At 40.3% G+C, this 26,081-nt stretch overlaps 1 protein-coding gene across 1 annotated transcript in view; it reads left to right on the forward strand.

Moving 5' to 3' along the window:
- The first annotated feature begins 19,605 nt into the window (after positions 1 to 19,605).
- Positions 19,606 to 26,081, forward strand: part of ASAP1 (ArfGAP with SH3 domain, ankyrin repeat and PH domain 1) — a 375,367-nt gene continuing 368,891 nt past the window's right edge. Inside the window, 4 exon segments of the mRNA XM_043965620.1 lie at positions 19,606 to 19,654; positions 19,657 to 19,694; positions 19,697 to 19,827; positions 20,861 to 20,987. Of these exon segments, the coding sequence (XP_043821555.1) occupies positions 19,606 to 19,654; positions 19,657 to 19,694; positions 19,697 to 19,827; positions 20,861 to 20,987 (345 nt within the window).

The following is a 26,081-nucleotide window of genomic DNA, read 5'->3' on the forward strand; positions in this document are numbered from 1 at the left end:
TTCAAACTACCCGAGGTCAATTGTGACTGAGTGTCACCATCATCTGATAGCCATACGGCTCTCTCTTGCTTATACATTCTTGAGCTCAATCTGTCTCCCTGACAGCTGGTCTTGAATGCATGCAGGCGTGCTTGTATGCACGCGCGCACACACACACACACACACACACACACACACACACGCTAATGGGAGCATCTTTAATGGAAATGGTATAAATCCTCAAGGGACCAGGAAATTCACTTAGTTCATGAATACAGAGATATTTGCATCCAACAGTGGATGAAAAGACTGGGATGACTGGAGAAAAGACTGGGATGGGCAGGGCAGGGGGAGAAGGACACAGCTTTACCATAGAATGAGGCTACAAACCTGGAAACTTCACCCATTAGTTACTTATTCTAAATCTCCATGGAGGCCTATGACTGTGGCTTATGTGAACATTGTATTTCCATAGTGCTTCGCAAAACATCATGCAAATGGAAGGCAATTAATAAATGTTTATTGAATGGATTAATGAGTGAGTGAATGAATCCTGTATCAGAGGGTCCTAAATCTTTCTATGACTGTCTTCTGCTTTGCCTGAATATCCCACGAGACTATAACAAATACCAAAAATTGGTTAGGCTTCAGAGAAACATATACACCTAGCTCACAGTCAAGTTCAGAGCCTTTGACTTTTTTTTCATCTATCTATCTATCTATCTATCTATCTATCTATTTATTTATTGGTGGGGCAGTGAGGGTTAAGTGACTTGCCCAAGGTCACACAGCTAGTACGTGTCAAATGTCTGAGGCCAGATTTGATCTCAGGTCCTCCTGAATTCAGGGCTGGTGCTCTATCTACTGCACCACCTAGCTGCCCCTGCCTTTGACTTTTAAGACCATCAAAGGTATGGTAATCAAAGTGAGGTAAAAAGAATTGGCTATCACAAACTTAAAGAAAAAAATGTATTCAGAACCTATGGAGAATGAGGGAGTCTGGATAACCATGATGATAGAGTAGATAAGGCTTTTTAGCCCCACCTTTAACCACTTTTTAAATTTATTTTGGTTACTTTGGATGGGACTCTTCCTAAAATACCTTCCAAACTCCTCTGCCATCTTAAAACACAAGATACTGAATATAATTCAACCAACCAAGGGTCATCTAATGATGACTGTGCTCTCAGGGGCTAACGGAGGTGTGGCTTCTCTTGTTTCTGCTTACACAGCTTTTCTTAACTACCTCCTTGCTGTCAAGTGCTAGCTGATGGTACTTTCTGCAGTAGCAGTCCCTCTCATCACTTAAAATTGGCCTCTGTACTATGAAATTGAATGATCTTGCTCATTGGGATTATGTATAAAGAGTTAACAGTGGCTTTTCCTATGAGTACATTACATGAGCTTTAATGAATAAAATTTGTGATTTGTGTTGTGGTTTCTTTGGGGTGTGGGTTGATTAATATATAAATATAACAAATATATTATAAAACATATAATAAATATAATATGTGATACATAAATATAATAACTAAATGTAATATATTAATGTATTTGCCTGAGGTTACTATATAGCTGAATTCTCTGCAGTTGAGGAGTTAACTTATTCTGTGTGTGTATATGTATGTACAACTATATTTTCAATCAGTTAACAGATATTTACTAAGTACCTAATACATGCCAAGCATATTAGTACAAAGAAAATAGAATCCCTATTTCAGAGACCTTATGTAGAGATAGGCACTATTACTGTGATTTCTTGGTATAAGGAATCTCACATGAGGAAACCCCTTCTATTAATGCAGGTTGACACTTTCTTTGCCACTTAGAGTCTCTGAGAGCACTGAAAGGTTGAGTTAACTTTCCAGAGTGACACAGATAGTATGTGTCAAAGATGGAACTAGATCCCATATATCACTAGATCTGAGGCCAACTTTCTATTACACTCCTCCATTTTTGAATTTTTAAATAGATTTAGCTATATTTAACCTACATATATTGAAGTTAAATATATGTGTGTATGTACATGTTATATATACATACACACATATATGTGCATACACACAAAGACATCACCAAAAAGCAATCCGGGGACATGAGCACAGCATAATGGAAAGAGAAGTAGGCTTAAATTTCAAGCCTAAAAGTTGGCAGTGGAGGATGGGGGCGGGATCTGAATTGGAGTCGAGTATGTTGGAGCCCCCTCAAACCTGGTCAATTAATTGTTAAAATTTCATTGTGAGTATTTATACCTTAAAATCAGTAAACATTATAATCCAGGGCTTGATTTATTAGTTTATTGATTTGTCTAGACTTAAGAAAGTGATGGAGAAAGTGTTAATAAAACAAATTAACATTTAAAATGTGAAGTATATATCCTACCTCCTATACCTCCAGCATATTGTTAAACACCAGCACATCTATGGTTGGAGTTCTAGATCTATGATTTACTATCTGTGTGAACTTGGATTAAGTCATTCCATCTCTCAGGGGTCTGTTTCTTTCTATATAAAATGAGGGAGTTGAACAAAAGCATCCCTTCTTAAAATGTGATCTGAGGATCACTGGGAACTCTAAGGCCCATGAGTTCAAAATGTTTTTTATAATAACACTAAGACTTCTAAATTTCTAATATGGTAAATATAGATAGATACAACTAACTCACATAAACAAAAGTTCTTGGGGGGGTGTCCTCAATAATTATTAAGAGCATAAAAGGGTCTTGGGGCCAAAAAATCTGAGAATTGCTGGTTCAGATGATCAGTAGGACCTTCTTCACTTCTAAAAGTTAATGGATCTGGGAGAAGGGTAGAAATTCTAAGTAAGATCTGAGGAAGCAGGGAGAGAGATTGCTTGTATCATATAAGTAATGAAGTAAATAAAATATTCTTTACTTGTTTTGGGTTATTCACAAAGTTAACCCTATTCATTAAACCAGATGGATTATATTAGATAGGAATATGAGGAATAAATAGGGGAAGATCTTTTCCTCTCCATGGATAACATTAATAGGTTAAATTGTAAAGAACCAAGATTGAGGGAATGGAGTGGGATAAGCAAAATAGAGTTGTTCCTGCCATAACAGGATTCTCTCCACAAAACACTGGGTTGTAAATAATACAATAGCTAATAAAACTTAATGTCTCCCTTTTATAAACAAGCTGTACTTCTGATACTTCAGGCAGGGAGAGACTGCTATTTCTTTTTCACATTCATTATCCATAGTAAAATTACTTTCTGGTTTCCAAAACAACTCTGGCATCTTAAACGATTGCATTGATACCCTTAAGCCTAGACTTGTTCCCAAAGCACAGAAGTCAGTGGGCGTTTTCTTACTTTCCGCTCAGGCTAGACTCTTTCTCTTCTTCCTTAACAAAATTTCATAAGACTGGTTCAGGACATTTATGCTCCCCAAAATGGACTTTGTGGAGTACATTCAATTGGTCAAGAAGTATTTATTAAGCTCCTACTATTTGACAGATACTGTGCCAAGTGCTGGAGATACAAAGAAATGGAAAAGATAATCCCTGCTCTCAAGGAGCTCTCAGTTTAATGAGGAAGACAACATGCAAAGGACTACATACAGACAAGCCATAGACAGAATGAATTAGACATGATCAGCAGAAAGAAGGTACTAGTGGTAAAGGGGATCAGGAAAGTCTTCTCATTGAAGGTGAGATTTTAGCTGGTACTTTAAGAAGGCCAAGCAAGCCAGGAGGCAGAGATGAGGAGGGAAAGCATTCCAGGCATGGGGAACAGCCAGAAAAAAACCGCTGCTGGAGATGGAATGAATGTCTTCTGGTAGTAGCAGCAAGAAGTCACTAGATCACAGAGTATGTGGGGTTAGAGGAGTTAGGTGAAAGAAGATCACTTGTGAGGACTTTGAATTTCAGAGGATTTTTTTATTTGATCCTGGAGATAATAGGGGACCACTGAGTTTCAAAAAGGAAGAAAGAAAGAGAAAGGAAGGAAGAAAGCAAGCAAGCAGGGAAGAAAGAAAAAAAGAAATTGACACGATCACTTTATTATATATTTAAAAGGAATAGCAAGTTGTACATCATAGATTTGCAGTTTCATGTGCAGTCATCTTTTTTTAGTATGCTGTGTTATGGAAATGGTTGTTTCATTCCATAAATTAAAAATAAAATAAATAAAACATCAAAAAAAGAATAGGAAGGGTGATTTGTGCTTTAGGAAGATCACTTTGATAGCTGAGTGGAAGATGGACTGGAATGGGGAGAGATTGAGACAGAGAAGGACCACCCAATAATAGGCTATTACAAGTAGTCCATGCATAAGGTGATGAAGGCCTACACGCAAGTGGTAGGAGTGTCAGAAGGGAGGCGGGGTGTGTATGAGACATCCAAGACCTTCACAACCTGTCCCAGTCCTATCTTTCCAGTTTCCTTATACTTCACTCCCTTCCACACACTTGCTATTCTTCACACATGACACTTTTACCTCCCATCTCCATTTCTTTATACTAGCTGTCCCCCATGTCTGCAAGGTTCCACCTCTTCACCTCAGACTCTTAGTTTCTCTGGCTTCTTTGAGGACTCAGCTCACATCCTGCCTTTTGCAAATGGCTGTTCCTGGTTTTTCCCCTCTCTGCCCACCCCCACTCCAGTGTTTTCCCTCTGAGATTTTCTTCTATCTACTCTGTATGTCTTCTAGTATATAGTTATTTACATGTTGTCTCCCCCATTAGAACATGGACTAGTTTTGTTTCTCTTTGTAGCTATAGTGCTTAGCCTGGTGCCTATTACATATTATGTACTTAATAATGGTTGTTGTTGACTGAGATCCAAAGCCTTTACATGAATACTCTAATTCCAAAGCAGAGAACAGAAGTACTCAGAAAATAAGATAATTGTATAAGGTAGATTGAGGCCAGCTTTCCCTTTGAGTTGCTATTTCCACAAAATAGATGCAAATGTTGTCTTCTAGTAAATTCAAAATATGTTTTTTGATTCTGACCTAATTAAAGAGGGAATTTTGAACTAAAAATGAGGAACAATATAGTAGAAGTAACAGACTTAGAATTTTTAAAAAACAGAATTTAGTGTAGGTTGGCTTTAAAAAAAAATTTTTGTGTGTGTGTGTGTGTGTAAGACAGTGAGGGTTAAATGACTTGCCTAGGGTCACACAGCTAGTAAGTGTCAAGTGTCTGAGGCCAGATTTGAACTCAGGTCCTCCTGAATCCAGGACCAGTGCTTTATCCACTGTGCCACCTAGCTGCCCCTTGGTTGGCTTTTTACTATCTGTGTCACTTGACTTTTCTTGGTCTCTGTCTCTCCATCTGAAGAATGGAAACAATAATACATGTACTTCCTCCCATAAAATAATTCACATTCACTTAGTACTTTAAGGTTTTCAAAGAACTTTCCTTGCCACAACCCTGTGTGGGAGAGTGGAAAGATCATTTGGGAGTCTGGGAAACTCAGTTCTCACTTTGGTCCTGCCATTCGTTCCCTACATGATCTTGGGCAAGTCATTCCCAATTTCTGGACTTCAGTTTTATATGTAAAAGTGAACAAATTGGGCTAACTTTAGTGTACACATGAAGATATTGACACAGTGGGTCAGATACCTAATTAGAAAAGTCAACTGACTTGCCCAAGGTCATATAACTGGGAAGTATTGGAACCAAGTGTTTCATCCAAGATATACCCAGTTCTCCCAGTTTTGAGCTTCATCCACTACACTACTTAGCTGTAAATTACCAAGTGCTTTACACATGTGAGCACTAATTATTATTACTAACATGAAGAATGCGGGAAATGAAATACCTCTAACTTAGCTTAGCTTAGTTTGATTTTTAAGTAACTCCTTACCTAATTAGAAATATTCATAGACTCAGCAAATGTCTTATTTGCTAGGATGTTAGATAAAATGTTACCTAATAGTTTTTAAAAATTAATATGGATTTGCTCAGGCTTTTCAAAATAAATCAGACAGACATTAAACTAACAATAAATGTTCTTGCATAAGTCACAAAATTACAAAATTGAGAAGGACCTCAGACCTCAGAAGACATCTAGTTCAAACTATGAATGAACAAGATTATTATCTTGTTTATCTACTACTGGGGTAGGCTGAGGCTATTGGCTTTCTTAAGCTCAGGAGTTCTGAGCTACGGTGGGTTAAGGCATTATCATCTCATAAATTGGATGGGTATGGTAAACTCTCTGGAACAGGGGACTACCAGGTTAACTTAGGAGGGGCGAACCAGTCCAAGTTGGAAATGGAGTGGGTCAAAGCTCTTATACTGATGAGAGTAGGATGGAGCTGATGATTGCCCCCCCCCCACACACACACATACATTCAGCCTTAGTCAGGGAAACCCTGCTGAGAGAGTGACAGTGTGACAGAGACAGAAACAGAGACAGACAGAAACACAGAGAGACCCTTTAGTCCAGCCTTACGTGAGCAAGCATTTCTTCTACAACATCCAATGAGTGGGCATCTAACCTGTTGCTTGAAGAGCTGTAGTGAGGAGACCCATTACCACCAAAGGCACCCTAATCTTGGATAGCTCTCAGTGTTTAGAAGTTTTTCTTTACACCAAGCCCAAATGTGTTACCTTGCAGGTTCTCCTCACTCCTGCATCTCTCCCTTCAGTCCAGAAAGAACATACATGTCTCTTTTCCAGAAGACAACCTTTCAGATTCTTGAAGAATTCTTTCATGTTGCCTTTAAGTATACCCTTTCACAGACTAAAGGCCCTTCAACCAATCAATCATGAAGGTGGCATCTGAGTTAGTCCTTGAAGGGAAGAAGGAATTTCAACAAATGGAGATGGAAGGTGGGTTGGGAAGGAATGTACATTCTAGGCATGAGGCTAGGGTGAAAGGTAGGAAGGTAGAAGAATGATGGATAGAGTAATGAGCAGTCTAATTTGGCTGCAACACAGAATATGGGAATGGGAGGAGTATTTATTCATCCATTCAGCATGTGTTTATTAAGCAACCCTACATCCCAGGCATTGTGCTAGAATCTGGGAATATAAAAATAAACAAAATAGCCCCTTCCTTTCAGAAGTTTATATTCTATTGGCTATGTATGAATGAAAGCTGGAGGGGGTAAATTGAAGAAAGATCATGAAAATCCTTGAGTGCCAAAATAAGGTACTTTACACTGAAGGCAACTCATTCCATTTTTGGACAACTCTGTTTATTAGCTTATTCTCCCATATGCTAAATTGACATATTTTCCCCTTTAACATCTATTTTTTGGTTCAGGTTCAGTTTTAATCATTTTTTTTTGGTAACTCATAGCATTTTAAATGTTTGCAAATTTGTTATTTAAAGGAATCTTATGGTTTATATTTTTGTAAAGCAAATAACAGCATCCCAATTTATCTATTTTGTAAATACAGATTTTAGTACAGCAGGCTTTGTTTAAAGTGGGGAACACATGTCCTAGCATAAATAAATTCCAGATACCAAAAGTCTTTGGGATGAATGAAAGGTAATATATGTATATAAAAATTGGGATCAAAGACAATTAAAATTTTCAAAAGAAAATAATCTTTTGGAACATGATTCCCCAAACATCAACAAATATGAACTTATAAACTCATAGAACATTAGAACTGGATGAGACTTTTGAACATACAGTTTAAGAACATAGGCTATTACAGCTGAAACTGATCTTAAAACATGAAATCTTAGTTTTGGAAGGGCCCGTAGAACATAGAATGGTACTATTTGAATTAACCTAAGAACACAGACTATTAAAAAAATAAAGCTTATATTTGAGAGCTGGAAGTGAGTGATCTTAGTTTAGTCCCTTTATTTTATATAGAGAAAATCGAGACCCAGAGAAATGATGTGATTTGCCTGAGGTCACTTTGATTGGTGGGGGACTTAAAGCTTAGGCCTCCTAACTATCTGCCTAGTTCTCTTTTTATTTTCTTCCTATTTTGAAGTATTCAAAACCTCCAGCAAATAGCATAATTTTATATTTAAAATTTATTTATTTAGTATTTTATTTTCTCTAATTACATTAAAAACAATTTTCAACATTCATTTTTAAATTTTGAGTTCCAAATTCTCTCCCTCCCCCAACCCCCTCATTGAGAAGACAAGCAATTTGATACAGATTTATACATGTTTAGTCATGTAAAACATATTTCCACATTGGTCAAAACAGCATAATTTTATTTGTTTTTGTTTTTTAGTGAGGCAATTGGGGTTAAGTGACTTGCCCAGGGTCACACAGCTAGTAAGTGTTAAGTGTCTGAAGCCAGATTTGAACTCAGGTACTCCTGACTCCAGGACCAGTGCTCTATCCACTGCGCCACCTAGCTGCCCCAAAACAACATAATTTTAAAAAGACAATCTAAGTACGATAGTTATACATGAAGTTCTAGCAATTCCAGAGTTTATATTAGAGTCAATCCCATAATGTGATTTAGAATGTATGTATTTGAGAAAGATGTTAGCCAAACAGTAAATACTAAAAAGAAAACTCTCTAGTGGTTAAGCAATTTTCCCTTTTTAAAAGGAACAACAACTCATATTTGATCAATACCAATAAAGTAGGACTCTGATAACAGCTCATTGTTACACCCATTCAAATACCCTATGGGTGAAGTGATGCCCCTTGAAATAGAATAATTAGATACTTTTTTTTCATATCTCACTCTATGTTTATAAGGATGGTTCCCCAAATAATAGATGGGAAATTCCTGGTAGGTATCAGGTTTCCCTACCTGATATTATGTGATTATTCCAAATCTCCAAACCAATACTATAAAAAGATTTATGGAGTTTTCAAATTTTAGACGTGGGAGTTATCTTAGGGATGGATCATCTATGCCACTTCTCACACTTTTCGGATGAGGAAACTAAGGCAAAAGGGTTAAGTGATTTGCCCGGGGTCACACAGCTAATGAGTGTCCCCTTGTATGACAGTTATCCTTGTTCTTCTGATACTCTAGCTAAGTACCCCTTTTTTCTAATTGGCAGTGTTGGAGAGCTGCTTTTGATGAACTCACAGTAAGTATTGCTTAGCCTTAAAGTCTGAGCTTTTAGAAAGTAGGCCTATCTAGGATTTCCTTAGGAAAAATGATAGAGGCAGCAAATATGGACAAGATTACATTAAACTTTCATTTCCTGCAGTAAATACATGAGTCAGGTTCATGCATTGTAGTTATTTGTTTTCATATTTGTTTTTCTTTTAACATTCTTTTTCTGAAGTGGTCTCTCAACTAATTAAGATGAGCACAGTAGGCTTATTTTCTACTTCTCTTTCTGTTCTTCATAATATGGAGGTTAGTGCTAGGCGCATATCAGATGCTGAGTCAATACTTATTTGATTAGTTGAAGTGTTTTTTCCTTTTTTTTTCCATCGAGGAAGCACTGTGAATACAGGTGTGGGGACTATAACATCACCAACTAGCAAGTGGATTTTCAGTGGAAAGCAGAGAGGGGGAAATAGAGCAGGCTTGAAAACCCAAATAGGAAAAGAGGTCATTTTCATTGAATTTATTTAAATTCAGTATGGGACATTAGAAAACAATAGAAAGATTACAGCTATAGCCCTGGGCTAGGACATCTTTTGGGATTTCAAAAAAAAAATCAGCTTCATGGGAGCACTTTACTTAAAAAATATCTGGAGGTTTTAGTGGACTCAACTCAATATGAGTCAGCAGTTTGATGTGGCAGCCAGAAAAGCTAATGCAGTCTTGGGCTGCATTAGCAGAGACGCATAGTTTCCAGGAACAAGAAGGGAATAGTCCCTCTGTACTCTGTGCTAGCCAGATCACATCTGGAAACTGTGTTTAGTTCTAGGAATCACGGTCCGGGAATGACACTGATAATCTGAGGAGTGTCCAGAGAAGAGCAACCAGGACCGTGAAAGGCCTTCACTCCACATTAGTTGATTGGGAATGAAGATAATTAGCCTGGGGAAATGAGGAGTCAGGGGGACATGATAGTTGTCTTAAGTATGTCAAGGGCTATTATGTTGAAAGAGGATTAGACCCAGTCTGGTACCACAGGAGAGAAACAGGAACATTGGTTAGAATTTTAGAATAAGTAAATTTGGCCTCAATCTCAGGAGCTTAGAGCTGCCTAAAAGTAGAAGGGACTGCCTTAAGAGGTGGTGGGTTCCCCTTCCTTGGAGATCTTCAAGCATAGGCTTGATGACTACTTGTCAGGTACGTTACAGTAGGGATTCCTTTCAGGTAAGGGTTGGACTAGATGGCAGGTAGAGTCTCTTCCATTTTTCAAATTCTGTGACACTGAAGATCTTGTTTGATACAAAACTTACTCAAGTCTCTTACATCAAGCCTCTTTACCTCTCTGAACGATAGTCTCCTCATCTGTACTAATGGTTTCTAAGGTTCTCTGAAACTCTATAATTCTTGGATTGGGTATCTCACCCACTTCAGCAAAAATGAGATTGCTAGGCCTTTTGTGGTTCAAACCTGGATGCAATGTTACTGAATATCAGCGTTGAAAGGGATGTCAATGGCTACCTAGTCTAATGCCTACCTGAATAGTAATCCCCTCTTCAGTCTCCTTAGAAGAGGTTGTCTACCCTATACTTGAAGACCTTTGTTAATGGGAAGCTTGCTACCTACCAAAGCAGTGGATCTACTTTGGGATAGCTCTCATTGTTGGAAAGTTTTTTCTTACATGGAGCAGAAATCTGCCTCTGTGCAACTTTTACCCATTGCTCTGGGGCCAAGAAGAATAAATCAAATCCCTCTGCACCAAAGGAAGGATGTTAATTGTCTTTGGATAAACCATTCTCAACCTTGATAATGACAAAAGGAAATCTTAGATTGAAAAAGAAAATACCAGTAACAACCAAATATGGCTTGAAATGATAGAAAATTCTGACCTACATACTCTATATACTAAAGACCTTAAGGGTTTTTTAGTAAAAGACAACAGCTGGGCACCCAGAGGGTTAGTCTGACTAGAAACATAAGCATGATTTTAGAAATTATATACTCATGATTTTGTTTTATTTTTCAATAAATAAAATAGATCTTGATGGAGGTCAGGAACTATCTTATTGTTGTTGTTTTTTTAACAGCAGTGCCTAGCACAGTGTCTAGCATGTAGTATTTGCTTAATAAATGCTTGTTGATTGATTGATGGTTTTGAGACCAGGAGAATTAATTCCTAAATTCCAATCAGTCTACTTAATTGCTATTACTAAGTGCCTACTCAGTGCCCAGTATCTAGCTGGACAATGTAGGGGATTCAAGGGAAGAGACGTTCCTTTTCTGCAAAAACTTTACAATCCTGGAGAAACAAAGACAAACATACTTGAAACAATTAGAGAACAAGATTAGACAATTGGTAATTAATTTCTAAATTGTATGGGTCCCGAACTAAGTACCAAGAAGTTCAGACAAAGAATTCAAAATAAGGTTGGAAGAGTCAGGGAAAGTTGCATGGTAAAGGTGAAACTTGAGTGGGTCCTTGAGAATGGGTTGGGTTTAGATCTGTGGAGACAGGTAGGAAGGGCATTCCCTTAAAGATTAATTGCATATGAAAGAGACAGTGATTATAGGCTGTGTGAGGTTATTAAAGAAATAGGTCTTAATGCATTACATCTAGGCCCTTTACCTTTAATGACCCCTTGATCCCTTCTCACTTTGGAAGGTAGGAAAGAAGGTAGAACAGAAAATACAATATTTTCCTTCTCCTCTTTATTTTTATGAAATACCCACTCAGTTCAATTTGGAGAATTTACATTCAGTGATGCATTGTGTCTTGGGCTGAGGGGTTGAGTTTGATTTTTGTTTTGTTTTGTTTGAATTAAAAGTTAATGGTTTTGTGAAAACCATAATATACATCTACATAAAGCACTATTGTGAGAGAAAAATCAGTCTTTATCCCCTGAATAATCACAAATGTGAGTCGAGCATACATGGGATTAAATATATTTCTCTCTTTTCCCCTTCTTTCTTTTAGCACTTCATTGCTTGAGAACAATCCATAGTTTGTGAAGGAAAATAAACGCACTTTCTGATGCTGCCTAGAATAGGGTAATTATTATATCTAACAAAATGGAATGGTAAAGGTATATCTGGAAAATCTAGTTTTGTAACAAAATATGGTAGAACATATACATTCAATGGCTTACAGAGTCATTGAATATTAGAGCTAGAAGGAGAGTTAGAACACAGAGTGTTAGAGCTGGAAGAGACCTTAGAACATGGTGTGTTAGAGGTAGAGACATCTTCAAACACAGAATGTTAGAGAATGGAAGGTACATAGAATATAAAAGCCAGAAGGGATTATCTAGTCTGTTTAACAGTGAGGAAAATGAGAGGTTAAATAGCTTGGTCAAAATTACACAGCTTAGAAATAAGTAGCAGAGCTGAGAACCCAAATCTTCTGACTCCTTATCTAGGCTCATTTCACTACACCACATTGGTTGGTTGGTTGGTTGGTTGGTTGGTTGGTTGGTTATCGTTCTTCCTTCTTAAGGAGGACCAAAATGACATCACTGTGTTGGAGTTAAAGTACTCCCATGGCTGATCAGACCAATAGGAGCTCAGAAAGCTCTACCACAGGTCTGGCACATATAGTTTATATGAACATTTTGGAATGGTGATGTCTTTAAGTTTTGCACATCTCAAGTTTCTTTTGAGCTACTGCAATTCTGCTTTGCTCATAGAGCACAGAGCCTTTGATGTGAGCTTGCCATGTTGGATAATCCTGTGTCTCATGTCTCACAATCAATTCCAAAGTTCTTCAGAGAGACCCTGAGAGTATTCTTGTATCGTTTCTTCTGACCACATGTGAGTGTCTGCCTTGTGTGAGTACTCCCTAAAATAGTCTTTTAGGGAAACATACATTTGTCATTTGAACAAGGTGGCCAACCCATTGAAGTTTTTATCTTTGTAGTAGAGTTTGAATGTACACCAAGCTACAAATGAATGTTGTCCCTTTCCAGAGGGATACTATTTACGTATTCAAGTGATGATGCCTTTGCTTAAACATTTTTGAAATTCTTTTTCTGGAATTGATTTCAAACTCAGGGGTCACACAGGAAAATCAATCTCATTTTATAATGACTTTAAAACACACACACACACACTCCTCAGCTTGATCACTCCATCTTTTCACAAGATTTGATTGAATGATTCCTAATTGTTTCAAAACTCTGGTCATTTAAACCCCTCTAGGACTCAATTTCTTCATGTGTAAGTGAAGGAGTTGTACTGGTGAACTCTAAGGTCTCTTTCAGCTCTAATTTTCTGATTCAAAATCATCTTCAAAGGATGACAATTTGCCACAATTGAAAGACTGTCATGTGAAAGAGGGATTGGATTTGTTTTGCTTGGCTTTAGGAACAGAAGATTTAGCTTTACTATAAGGAAAAATCTCTTAGCAATTAGAGCTGGCCAGAAGTGGAATAGGTAGTCTTGAGAGAGGTGCTGGGTTCTGGTCACTAAAGGACTTTGGGCTTTACCTATATGACCCTTTGTTTGGAGTATCAAAGAAGAGATTCTTATTCAGGTATACTTAGGAGCAATTGACCTTTGAGATCCTTCCCAACGCTGGGATTCTGTAATTGAGGGCATTCAAAAGAATATTAAGTATTCTATAGAGAATTCCCAAAGAGGAATTCCCAAAATCTTTTGAGCAAAGGCAGCCTTTTGTCCTATTTGAGGAACAACTCTCACAAAAGCTTAAGACTTAGAGGTAGGGGGGCGGCTAGGTGGTGTAGTGGATAAAGCACCAGCCCTGGATTCAGGAGGGCCTGAGTTCAAATCTGACCTCAGACACTTGACACTTACTAGCTGTGTGACCCTGGGCAAGTCACTTGAAACCCATTGCCCTGCAAAAACAACAACAACAACAACAACAACAACCAAAAAACCCAAAAAAGACAGAGCTGGAAAGGACCTGAGAGATCATTCTGACTAACCTTTTCACTTTATGGGTAAAAGAAGATGAGGCCCACACAGGTTGTGACTTACCCAAGATTATACAGGTAATAAATAGCATAGTCAGGATTCAAACCCAAGTCCCCTGACTCCCAAATCCAGTGTCCTTTCCACAAAATTCCCATATGTCTATTATAAAACCAGTAATATTAAATATAATAAAACCTCATATATGACTTTTATAAATACTTATTTAGGCCCTGGAGGAATTTAATTTTTAGTAATTGCTATAAATGCCAAAAATACCTCCCTGTCTCTCTTGACTTGGTTCCCATTCAGTCTTCACCATGGGCTATTTGGCTTTTTTGTATCATGACCATAGGACAGACAGACAGTCATCTTGCAGATGCATCCCCTTGATCATACTGATAATGAATGAGCAAGGAAGCTTGAAAATATTCTCTCATTAATAAAAAAACAAACCAATGTATGTACAACAAAGGAGGAGATGGATAGATTGTATCATGGAAATAATGAACATGAACTTGGACAGACTTCAAGAGATAGCAGAGGATAGAAGGGCCTGGTGTGCTATGGTTCATGGGGGTCAAGAAAGGTCAGACACCACAGAACAACAACAAAATGGCCTGTTGCCAGTGGGTCAGTAATGCCATTCTCATATTAGAACATGACATCATTAGTAATACCTTCATTTAACCAGGTACCATACCATGTTCAGTAATGAACTATGAACTTGATAGAAACCAGATGTGTATGCTAGTGCTGGAGATGCACGCACAAACACACATACGCTCATATACACAGAGACATAGATATCCTATCTATATATTTTATGATGATAACATCAGTGATCATTTTACATATTTTCCATTTTCTTGATCACAGATTTTGTTTGTTTGTTTGTTTGTTTTTTTTCCCGGGCAATGAGTGGTCAAGTGAGTTGCCCATGGTCACACAGCTAGTAAGTGTCAAGTGTCTGAGGGTGGATTTGAACTCAGGTCTTCCTGAATCCAGGGCCAGTGCTTTATCCACTGTGCCACCTAGCTGCCCCTACGATCACAGATTTTGAAAAGGAAATTCTTTATTCTTTCTACGTGTAATAATAACTCCTGTTCCTATAATGCCTTTTTTTTTTTTTTTTTGGTCAAGGCAATGAGGGTTAAGTGACTTGCCCAGGATCACACAGCTAGTAAGTGTCAAGTGTCTGAGGCTGGGTTTGAACTCAGGTCCTCCTGAAATCCAGGGCTGGTGCATTATCCATTGCACCACCTAGCTGTCCCCCTATAATGCTTTAAGATTTAAAATTGCTTTTTCTACATTAGCTCATTTGAGCCTTAAACCAATGTTGTGGAGTAGGTACTATGGATATTATTATTGCCATTTTACAGAGAAGGAAATGGAGCTTTATAGAGGTTAAGTGACTTGTCTCTGATCACACATCCAGTGTCACAAGTGGGATATGACACTAAGTCTCTACCATGCCACCTGCCTCTAAATGGCAGTTTTGTATGTTGTGAAAATGAATTTAGCCATGTGTCGATTTTCAGAAATTTTGGGGTACTTTTTGGAAAATGTGGAATGAAAATGCTTTTTTCTGGGTCATGATTCCAAACGGAAAGAGGATTATGGCTGAGGATATTTGGAAATGGTTGGTCAAGGTGAGAACCTTTTGAAAGTCTAATTTCAAACCAAGTTAGAAGAGGGATATGTTTACCAAGGCACAGTGTCTCATTGTTTAGCTATTCCTTTCTTGGCAAGATGAGGTTGGGGGAGGGGCAGATCTATAACATAATCTGCAAATGAAACTGAAACAGCAGTTGATCACAGCAGTTTGTGCTCTTTTGAATTTTACAAAGGGGAGATTACAAAAGGAAAAAAAATTTCTTTGCCAATACAGTTCACTTGGTATAACAACCTTCTTAGCCTTTGCTTGCTATAATAAACTGTCAACACAGATAAAGCGAAACATACTATGTATGGAATTATAGACTTAGAGAATTTTAGAGCAGGAAGAATTTGTCTTGTAGAGAAGAGAATTCAAATCTCAGCTCTGACATTATTGATGTGACCCTGGGCAAGTCACTTAACTTCAGTGCAGTTAATAGAGTTCCAGGCTTGGAGTCACAAAGTCTTGAGTTCAGACATGGCCTTGGAAACTTACCAGCTGTGTGACTCTGGGCAAATCATTTTTAACTTCTATTTGCCTCAGTTTCCTCATTTGTAAAATAGGGGCAGCTAGGTGGCTCAGTGGATAGAGTATAGGGTCTGGACTCACTATCTTCCTGACTTCAGGTTGAGCTTCAGACTGTGTGACCCTGGGCAAGTCACTTAACCCTTTTTGCCTAAATTTCCATATCAGTAAAATGAGCTGGAGAAGGAAATGGCAAAGTGCTCCAGTGTCTCTGCCAAGAAAATCCCAAATGGAGTCACAGAAAGTTGGACATGCTTGAAAAATGACTAAACAACAACAAAATAGGGATAATAATAGCAATTACCTCCCAAGGTTGTAAGGATCAAATGAGATTATCATTGTAAAGTGCCTGGCACATAATAAATGCTATATAAATGTTAGCTGGTTTTATTATATTCTATGAGCCTCTATAAAATAGGGATGATAATGCTTGTAGTGCTTAGAAATTTTATGCCCTATAGAAATGTGTTATCACGATCTAGTCCAAATATCTTATATAAAACATAAGGCAGAAGCTAACACTAAGATATTTTTTATTATTTGTGATCCCATTTGGGATTTTCTTGGCAAAGATGAAGGAATGATTCACTGTTTCTTTCTTCAGCTCATTTTACAGATGAAGAAATTGAGTCAAACAAGGTTAAATGATTTGCCCAGGGTCACACACCTAATAAATGTCTGAGGCTGGATTTGAATTCAGGACTTGTTTACTACAGGCCTGGAACTTTATCCACTCTGACATATTCACTGTTAATTAATGGCAGAGCTAGGCCTGAATCCAGTTCTCTTGATGTTGGGGACAATTTCCCAAATAATTTAGGCTTTATGAAGGGCTTCCTTTATTTTAGTTTAAGGATTCTTGCTTTCACCTTCATTCATATAGAAAAATAACATTCTCCCTTACATTTCTTAGCTGATGATTGCTGTAGAGTTGCTGTTGCTAAATATAACATCATTTTGGTGGGGGGGCTAATGAGGGAAAAAAGTTGGGTTTGAGGTCTTGTCCAGATTAGCTCACAAGGCTATTTTTCCAAGTGGAGAAATGCTCAATTTTCAGTGTGGCCAGAGGAAAGTCTTTATTTTTGTGTGTCCCCATAAAAGTCCTAATTGGTTAATTGAAGAAAATTCTCACCTTTATTAAACCTGTACTTAATTGATACTTTAGATATCCTCTACTTATTTTATCATTATTAAAATAACTACCTACTAAAATAAATACCTTGTGTGGAAGAAGGATTGGACTTAATCTGGTTAGCATCAGAGGGGGCAGAGCTAGGTCCAAAAGAGAACAGTTACAGAGAAGCATTTATCTTTTCCATATCTATCCAACAAAAGAATGGGTTGTCCCCTTGAGATAGTGAGTTCCCCATCACTGGGGCAGTGGCACAATGGCAAGACCACTGGGTTTGATGTCAGAAGGACCTGGATTTGCATTCTGGCCTAAGTACTTACTACCTGTATGATCTCATTAGGTCATTTTACCCAAGGTAGTGAAATGGATAGTGAGTAGATTTAGAATGAAAAGATTGACTGTGCCATTTATGACTTAAGTAACCTTGGGCTAACTTCTCCAGGTCTTAGTTACCTCATCTGAAATAGAAAGGCATTTGGACCAGATAACCTCCAAGCTCACTATAGCCCTTAATTTATGATTCTATGACTTCATTGGGCTTGTGTCCTTATCTGTAAAATGAAAGGGTTGGAGTTAGATGAGCTCTAAAATCCTTTTAAAGCCTTTCATTCATGAATCAGAGGCTAGATGACCACTTATATTGTTGGAACAGGCATTGAGAGGTACTCTAGCTTTGTAGGTAGAACAGGAGTTTTTAACCTTTTTTTTTCTTTTTCTCTTGATCTCATGGACCTCTTTGATAATCTGGTGAGGGGCAGCTAGGTGGCACAGTGGATAAAGCACTTGCCACACTTGACATTTACTAGCTGTGTGACCCTGGGCAAGTCACTTAACTCTCATTGCCCTGAAAAAAAAAAGTAAAGAAAGAAAGAAAGACAATCTGGTGAAACCTATGGACCTCCCTTTTCAGAATGGTGCTTTTAAATGCAAATAAAATACATAAGATTACCAAGGAAGTGATGATATTGAAATATAATTATCAATATATTATTTTAAAAATCAAGTTTATAGACCCTCTGAAATCTACCCACTTTTCTCCTGGGGGTACTGTGGCTCCCAGGTTAAGAACCCCTGAGCTACAGCAGGTGATGGGTTCAAATTCTGACAGATACTTTCTACAAGAAATGGGCAAATGATTTACCTTTTACAGACTTGGTTTCTTCATTTATAAAGTGGTGATACCACAACTTGTACTACCTCCTTTGCAGGGGTGCTGTGGGGAAAGTGCTACCTTTATCGTATGTAAATTCGAGTTATTATTAAGGAATAATGATAGCTCACATTTATGGAGCACTTTAAGGATTTGAAGCTTTTTCCTAATGACCACCCTGTAAAGTAGGTTTCCAATATATAATCCCCATTTCACAGGTGGAGAAATTGAGGCTTAAAGTGACTTGCCTGGGGTCACATAGACTAGGATTAGATAACCTCCAAGATCCCTGCGTACTCTAAAACTGTTGCTATTATATGAATCTATGATTCTATTTTAGCAAGAAGAGCTTAATCGAATGGCAAAAATAGTCATTCCACAAAACCTAAAACCTTGTCCTTGAGACAGATCTCCAGCTGATTGGAAGAATTGGGATACATCCAGTTACTTAGCTAACAGGCCACTGATCTGTACTTTTTTTGGGGTGGCAGTCTGCCACAACAACGCCAAGCTGTTCCTACGATCGAAATGCCATACATAACTCTCTCTGTCCTGACATTTGGCCAGAGCGGTATATGGACGAATCTTAAACATCAATTTTTAGGTGAATCAGTCATGTTACTTACTACGATTCTAACGCTCAGAAAATGTTTTCCTCTCCCCAATTGTATCAGCAATCAATGGGAAGAAAAATAAATGGTTCCTTAGGACTAAGTCGATTTAGCTAGTTATTAAAAAAAAAATAGCCATCTGCAGTGGCAGAGAAATGAGCAGTCTCTTGGTTCCTTTTCCAAGGAAATCTGCCTTGCATCTGTTTAATTTTGTTCACTACTTCTACTCCAGGAGATGCCTTCTTTCCCTCCTCCCTGACCCTCTTTCTTCCTTTTACTTCCATTGCAAAACGGAGGATGTAAAAATAGTGAATCTTCTTTGGTTTGCACTTAGCATTTAGAGATCCGGTGAAAGATGCTAAAAACAAATCCACCAGCGCAGAGTGTGCACCCAGAAAAAAGGGATGGGGTGGGAGGGGGGGAGGCGGCGACCGGGGCGAGTAGGAAGGGAGCTTTGCGTGGAATGAGGACCAACCACACGGCGCATTAGTGACATCTCATCATTCATTACCCAAGACAAGCGCCCCCCTCCACTTTTCGCCCCCTTTAAACTAAACACGGCCTTTCGTAATTGCAGGCGCCTCTGACGCCTCCCCTTTCCACAGACATTTCTCGGTGTTTAACTTTTCAGCCCCCTTTTAGAAAACGTTCATGAAAATGCAACCATTAGAGGATGAAGTAATCTTTCTCTCGGCCCCAGCCCCCTGGGCCGCGCGAACATTACCCACAAACTCATATGGGTAGGAGTGGGGCGGGGAGTGGGGGGCGGACTGGAGGGCTACGTTGGGTTTTGTCTGGAGCAGGCCTGCTCTCTGCTGTCCACTGGCGCCTCCCCCGGGGAGAATCCCCGGGAGCGAGGCAGCGCGTTCGGTCCCCGGGGTAAGATTCGGAGGCGCGAGCCGAAGCGCGCGGGGGACGGACAACTGGGCAGGGGTAATAAGTCAGGGGGGATGGAGAGCGAGAGAGCCGCGAAGCCTCTCGAGTAGGGAAGGGGACTGGGGTTTGGCAAGCGGAGGGGTGATGGGGGGTGGAGAGGGAAGGGGAGGCACGGTGGTGGGGGGGGAGGTCGTGGCGAGAATGGAGGGGGGAGTCGCGGGGGAGGGAGGGAAAGCCGAGGCGAGCGAGGGTTCTGGCGCCTGCGCAGAGCACTTCCTTGTTTGTTCCCGTGACTGTTGCGGGAGAGGCGCTTTAGAAGAGTGTGCTCAGTCTGCTCTCGACTGTCAAGAGTCTCGGGGCTGCCCTGGGAAGAGAGGGGGAGAACTTGGCTGGCATCTCCCGCCCTCCCCGGTTCCCTAAGCAGGACCCCACTGCCCGCTAACCCCAGGGACAGGCCGCCCTCTTAGCCTGCATCCCCTCCCCCCGCTGCCTCCTCAGCGCGCCGGGTGCGAGCTGCTGCAGAGAAGCCGCCGCCGGGATGAGCCGAGAGAGGCGGGTCAGGTTCCCCCCTCCTCCCGCCGCCGCGGCTCCACACGGAGTTTGAAGGGCTCCTCTCCTTTCTTTTCTTTTTCTTGTTCTCCCCCATTTTCCTTTGGTGGCCGCTTTGATCCTCCCTCCTCGCCTGCACCCATCTTACTTATCTCGCCCCGCCAGCCTCCCCAGCCTTGCTCTGCTGGGAGCAGGATCGCCCGGAGCGTCCACTGAGTGCGAGCCTCCTCGGAGCTAGCGCCAGCGCCGGCGTCCACAGCCCCGGCAGTCCCAGCAGCAGCCCCCGGCCAGGGTGGAGGGCAGCAGGCGGCCGCGCCGGGATTGGGTGAGAGGCAGCAGCGGGAGCCCGCAGCGGGCGCGGGGCTCTCTCGGACGGCCCGGTTCGGTTCTCCGCTGGGGGTGTTCATGAGCCGCCTCTCCGAGTCTCCGGGCGGCTTCATTGTTACTCATCTCCCCAACCTCCGCTTGTGTTTCGCCTCCCGGGCAGGATGCCGGACCAGATCTCAGTGTCCGAGTTCATCGCCGAGACCACCGAGGACTACAACTCGCCCACCACGTCCAGCTTCACCACCCGGCTGCACAACTGCAGGAACACGGTCACGCTGCTAGAAGAGGTAACCATTCCGGCCGCTGGCCCCCTCCCCTGGCCATCCCCTCCTCTCCCACTCTGGGTGCTCCCCAGCTTTCAACTCCGGACCCTCCCAGCGAGTTTGCTTCTGCAGGCGTCTGGGTGCAAACTTAGGAGTCCGGGCGGGGGGCGGGAGGCGGCGGGAGGTTGAAGCTTTGCATCTGCTTGCACAGGGCAGTTTTGGAAGCTGGGGTAATATTTCCCAGGGCCAGAAGGTAGGAGGGGGAGTGGATAAGGACCCTGAGATAAGCCCGTATCCCTCAGTGCCCAGGTCGAAACTAAACAACAAAAAAGGGCAACCCTGGAATGAGTGCGAGAGTTCTAATCAGAGATGAAGGGGGGCTTCCAGGGGCGAGGGCAGGCCTTTGGGTGTCGGTCCTGTGTATCAGCACCCAAGCACCCAGGGGCCCAAGGGACAGGAGGAGGAGAGGACTGGCACCCAGGCTTCTTCACTTAGAAAGTGGCAGATGAGATCTAGGTTATAATGCCACGCACTGATGTTTGACTTGGTTAGGGAGGTTTTAATGGGTCTGAGGAGGGAAAAAGAAAGCATACTAGAAAATGCTAACAGAGTAAGCAGAAGAAACTCAGTGATTGGCTCTACTGTACTATTAATATATCTCCTGTTTCCCTTGCCACCTTTTAAAATGTGGCATGAGTTAGGTGTGTGCGGCTAGATTCCAACCCTGACTTGCTTTTAAGTACCATTTTATTTTGTTTTGTGTATAAAGATAAGCAAGCCTAAAAGGACCTCAGAGCACAGTAATATAGTATATTTCTTCTTCGTGGTGGCTGCTGCCGCCACTGGAAAATGGCCTGATGTGAGGAGGGAGGCAGGGTGGGTATATGCAGATCCGTTTCTCTTCTCCGAGCCCTTCAGGAAGGGGATGATGGGGAGGGGGAGGGGTTGGGTGGCCAGCAACAACTGCAAGGTGACTTCCTATAAAATGAAATCCTTCCTCTAGCGCTTGACATACAGCACTCCGCAAGCAGTAGGCCCTTAATGAATGTTGGTTGAGTTGGATTGTTCAGTTTGAATGAAATGAATGAGTTAAGAGGAATGATGAAAGGAGGCAATGTAGGGAAGCAAGACTAAACTCTAAAAGGAAATTTTGCTTGGAGTTCAGTATGATATTTGCCACAGTTAACATCCTCTTTTCTACCTAACCTCCCTCCCCCCTTCCCGTAATAATGGTATTGAACTAGTGGAAAAGTGGCATTACATGAAAAATGGGAGAAAAGTTTACATTTTCACTGGGTGGTTTATTGCTGTGGTTTGCTTCTTTGAGATTTGGGGATCTCTTTCTCTGTTTTAGGCTTATAATGGTTAACACATCGTTAATATCGGTAAGCTTGTGCCTCTGTGGACAGGTATATTAGGGACAGGCTTCCCTGGTGAGTCTTTGAAATTGACTTTAAGCCAGGTTAAGAGGTAGTGGTTTCTTTAAAAAGCACAATTCTAAATTTTAAGAAAGAGCTCCCATAATGGAGCATCTGTGGGTGTTTGCAGTCCAGTTATTGTGCTTAGATTTTGTTTGGAGCCTCTGCTCCCAGTTGCAGATGCTCTCCAAAATGCAGCTAGAATCACATCAACATTAGTTGATGAACCCTAAAGATGAGTGGAAAAGTGTCAGTTAACAAGCTTTTGTCTCAATCCTAAGTGCAATAGTTATATTTTGTCCTTTATAAGTTGTCAGTCTTTTGACTTGACACAGCTTTCTTTAATGGCCCTTTTATTAAACACTGTTGCCATGCATTCAATGCTTTACTGTTCTGTCCTCCAGGTCACTGAGATAAACAGGAACAGGCTGTTATATGAGCATGCTTTCTCATCACTTCTCTCCAATTTGTATATGCTTTTAAAAGGAGCCTGGCTGATTAGACAGTGCTGTCATTTTCCTTTAGATAAGTTCTTCTGCAGCCACTAATAGAGTTGTTCGTCATCTTAACTTTTCCAATTTTGCACAGATGGGGTGGTTGCTTTCTGCTTGTCCCATTTATGATAAAAGACCTGAAATGAATGAATTAAGGGCACCTTCTACGAGAGAACACATGCCTATTTTGTATCACCATAGGAAATGAGAGGGTTAAAGTACAATTGCATGCAGCTGCCCCATTCACACTGTTGATTTTGAGCAAAGGGATAACTTGAACTTCAAAGAGTACATAGTATTTGCATGGTTTTGTGGTGAAGAATGCTATTTTGCAAGTTTAGGTTGAAGAACAAATTCTGTCTATGAGTGCTTATGACCCATGAACTTGGTGGGAAGGGAGACCATAGGGAACTGGTTTTAAGTTTCAGAAATTTAAAATATTTGACATATATGCATGTATTAATGGATATTTGAGAGACCATAGCAATTAAGTGATTTCTGCCCTTCTACCTCACAACAACTGGACTGGAACAGAATTAGGAAATGCATCCTCCCCAAACTGACTTATCTAATTGCCAAGAGGTTGGAGGTTTTCCTGCAAAATTATAAAATTTATAGTTCTTAAATTTCTTAAAGGGAGATTGTGAAGCAACATATGTATGTACCCACCCCCCAGGCACAGGCAGAAAGGGAAAAGACATGCTAAATATCCCAGGTAGATCAGAACATAGTAGAGTGTTTTAATTTTTTAGTTTATGTTTAGGTCTATGTTACAGTTTCTGAAATATAAGGAAAGGTTTTGTATAGTTAGCAAAATAGAATTGGCATATACTTAGTGAAGTGAGTTGTTTGGAAAATTTATGGACACTGCCTGAGATGTTTATTTATTCTTAGGACTTGGAGCTTTTGGAAGCTTCTGGGGTGTGGGGGGAGGGATATGAGTTCCTTTTCCAATCAAGTGGTATTTCATCTTTTTTTATGATTTGGGAAACTTGGGAATTCCCTTTTTTTCATTTTCTCCATTCTCTTAGTGTGTTTTACAAAGGTTCTTTTTGCTCCTGAGCTTTGGATTGCTAACTTAGATGAACCCAGACTGTAATATTGTATCAGCATTTTGAGGTTAGCATCACCAATCCATTTAACCCTCTCTGTTCTGTACTGTTTGTTTCATCCCCTCAACTTCCCTCCTTTTCTTTATCTTTGTCACTATTATCCTTGATCACCTGCTTACTTCATGTTGGAGGAAGGCACCTTGCAGGCCACCAACCCTTCTCCCCAGCCATTTCCTGATGGGCCCTGATTTAATCTTCTTGTCATGTCTCATTGGTTAAAAGGGCCTGGGCCTGAGATGATGATTCTTGTAACTTTCCCTTTAAATCTCTTTGTATCCTGTAAGTGGGTCAGGAATACATAGTGACAACAAGTAGAATTTTCACTTCTGATTTTTTTTTTTCTTTTTTGCTTCTGCATTTTTTACCTTCTAGATTCCAATTATGAATTCTTTGTTGGCCTGTCATAACAAATAGTTTGTGGTTGGGATTTGGAATTTATGAGCTAGTGTGGAGCTGGGGGTTTATCTAGGGATGGGGGGGGTGTTTTCCAAACTAAAAGCCAATGTTCTGCTTACTTGTTCAGCAGTCCCAGCACACTGATGTGAGCTGCTCTACTCATGACTATTAGAAGTTAAGAAATGTAAGTAGCTCAGAACAGTGTGATTTTTCAGTGGAGGGGAATAGATGTGCTGAGGTGAGATCAATCATAAGGAGTAATACTACCAAGTACAGCAGCAGGAATTTTAGTACCTTTTGGAAATTTTTGAGACAAAAGGAATGGCTATCTTATGGATTCGTTGAATGTTGGAACTGAAAAGGTCCTCATAGGTCATCTAGACATCCCCCCCTCCCCTCCTTTTTTAAACAAATGAGAAAGGTGACATGCCAAGAAATACAATGACTTACCTGAGGTTACCCAGCTAATTATTGGCAGAACTGGGACTTGAGCTTGTTTTGGACTCTCATTCTACTGTTCTTTATACTACTCCACATTACCTCTGTCAAATCAGAAATTATATCAGTGTACTTGCTGAAATAGGGGCGACTAGGTGGCTCAGTGGATAGAGTGTTTGGCCTGAAGGCAAGACAACCTGAGTTCAAATCTGGTTTCAGACACTTACTAGCTGTATGATCCTGGGCAAGTCACTTAACCCCTTTTGCCTCAGTTTTCTCATCTGTAAAATGAGGTGGGGAAGGAAATAGCAAATGACTTCAGTATCTTTGCCAAGAAAACTCCAAATGGACTCATGAAGAGGTGGACAGGACTGAACAACAACTTGCTGAAGTATGTAGAATCAAATTTGGGAATCAGAATGATTTTTTTTCCTTTTCCCTTCTGAGCTTGGGACATGGCGGGCACTAAAATCAGAATGGGGGATTTAGAGCTTGCTGTGTATCTAGGTACTATCTTTTGTTTCTCAAGGTTAGTTCTAAAGATAGGTGGAGTTGAAAGGAACTACAAGGCCAAGCCTCTGGATTTCAGCAAGGTATCTGACAAAGTCTCTCATAATATTGTTTTACAAGGTGGAGACTTGTATAGGAATTCAGAAGTGATTATCTGATATGACCCAAAGAATGTTGATTAAGAAGTTAGCTGTTCGTTATTTAAACTTAGATTTTTCTAGTAGAGTTCTGCTTGGCTCTTCTATTTGCCCTATTCTAGTTAGTCAATAAAGACCTATTAAGCACCTACAAAGTGCCAGGCATTGTGCTAAGTGCTGGGGATACAAATACAAAAAAAGAAAAAAAAAAGCAGTTTCTGCCCTCAAGGAGCTTACAAGTCTGATTGCGGAAGACAACATACAAAAGGAAGCAAAAAAGGAAGGGGGAGGAGGGGCAAGGTAGGCAGGGAAGGGGCCTTGGAAGAAGTCAGTGAGAGAATTCTCAAATTCATGCAGCCAGGTGAGAAATGATATGTTCTGAGCTGAGCTCTCTCCTGAAATGGAGATTTTTCGAGTTTGTAACTCTACCTTTCAGTCAGAGGTGGTTGTGAGTAGAGAGTACCAAGGTTGATGGGATTCCTGAGGCTTGGAAAAGGCAGACAAATACCTAAGTTGTTCAGCCACGTGAGAAATGAGGAGATAGTCAATATTAGTCCCCTAGGAGAAGGCTTGGATAGCATGTTTATTTAATTTGAAGATGATATGATGCTAG

This window comes from Dromiciops gliroides, chromosome 1 (assembly GCF_019393635.1).
Source record: "Dromiciops gliroides isolate mDroGli1 chromosome 1, mDroGli1.pri, whole genome shotgun sequence".
NCBI lineage: Eukaryota > Metazoa > Chordata > Mammalia > Microbiotheria > Microbiotheriidae > Dromiciops > Dromiciops gliroides.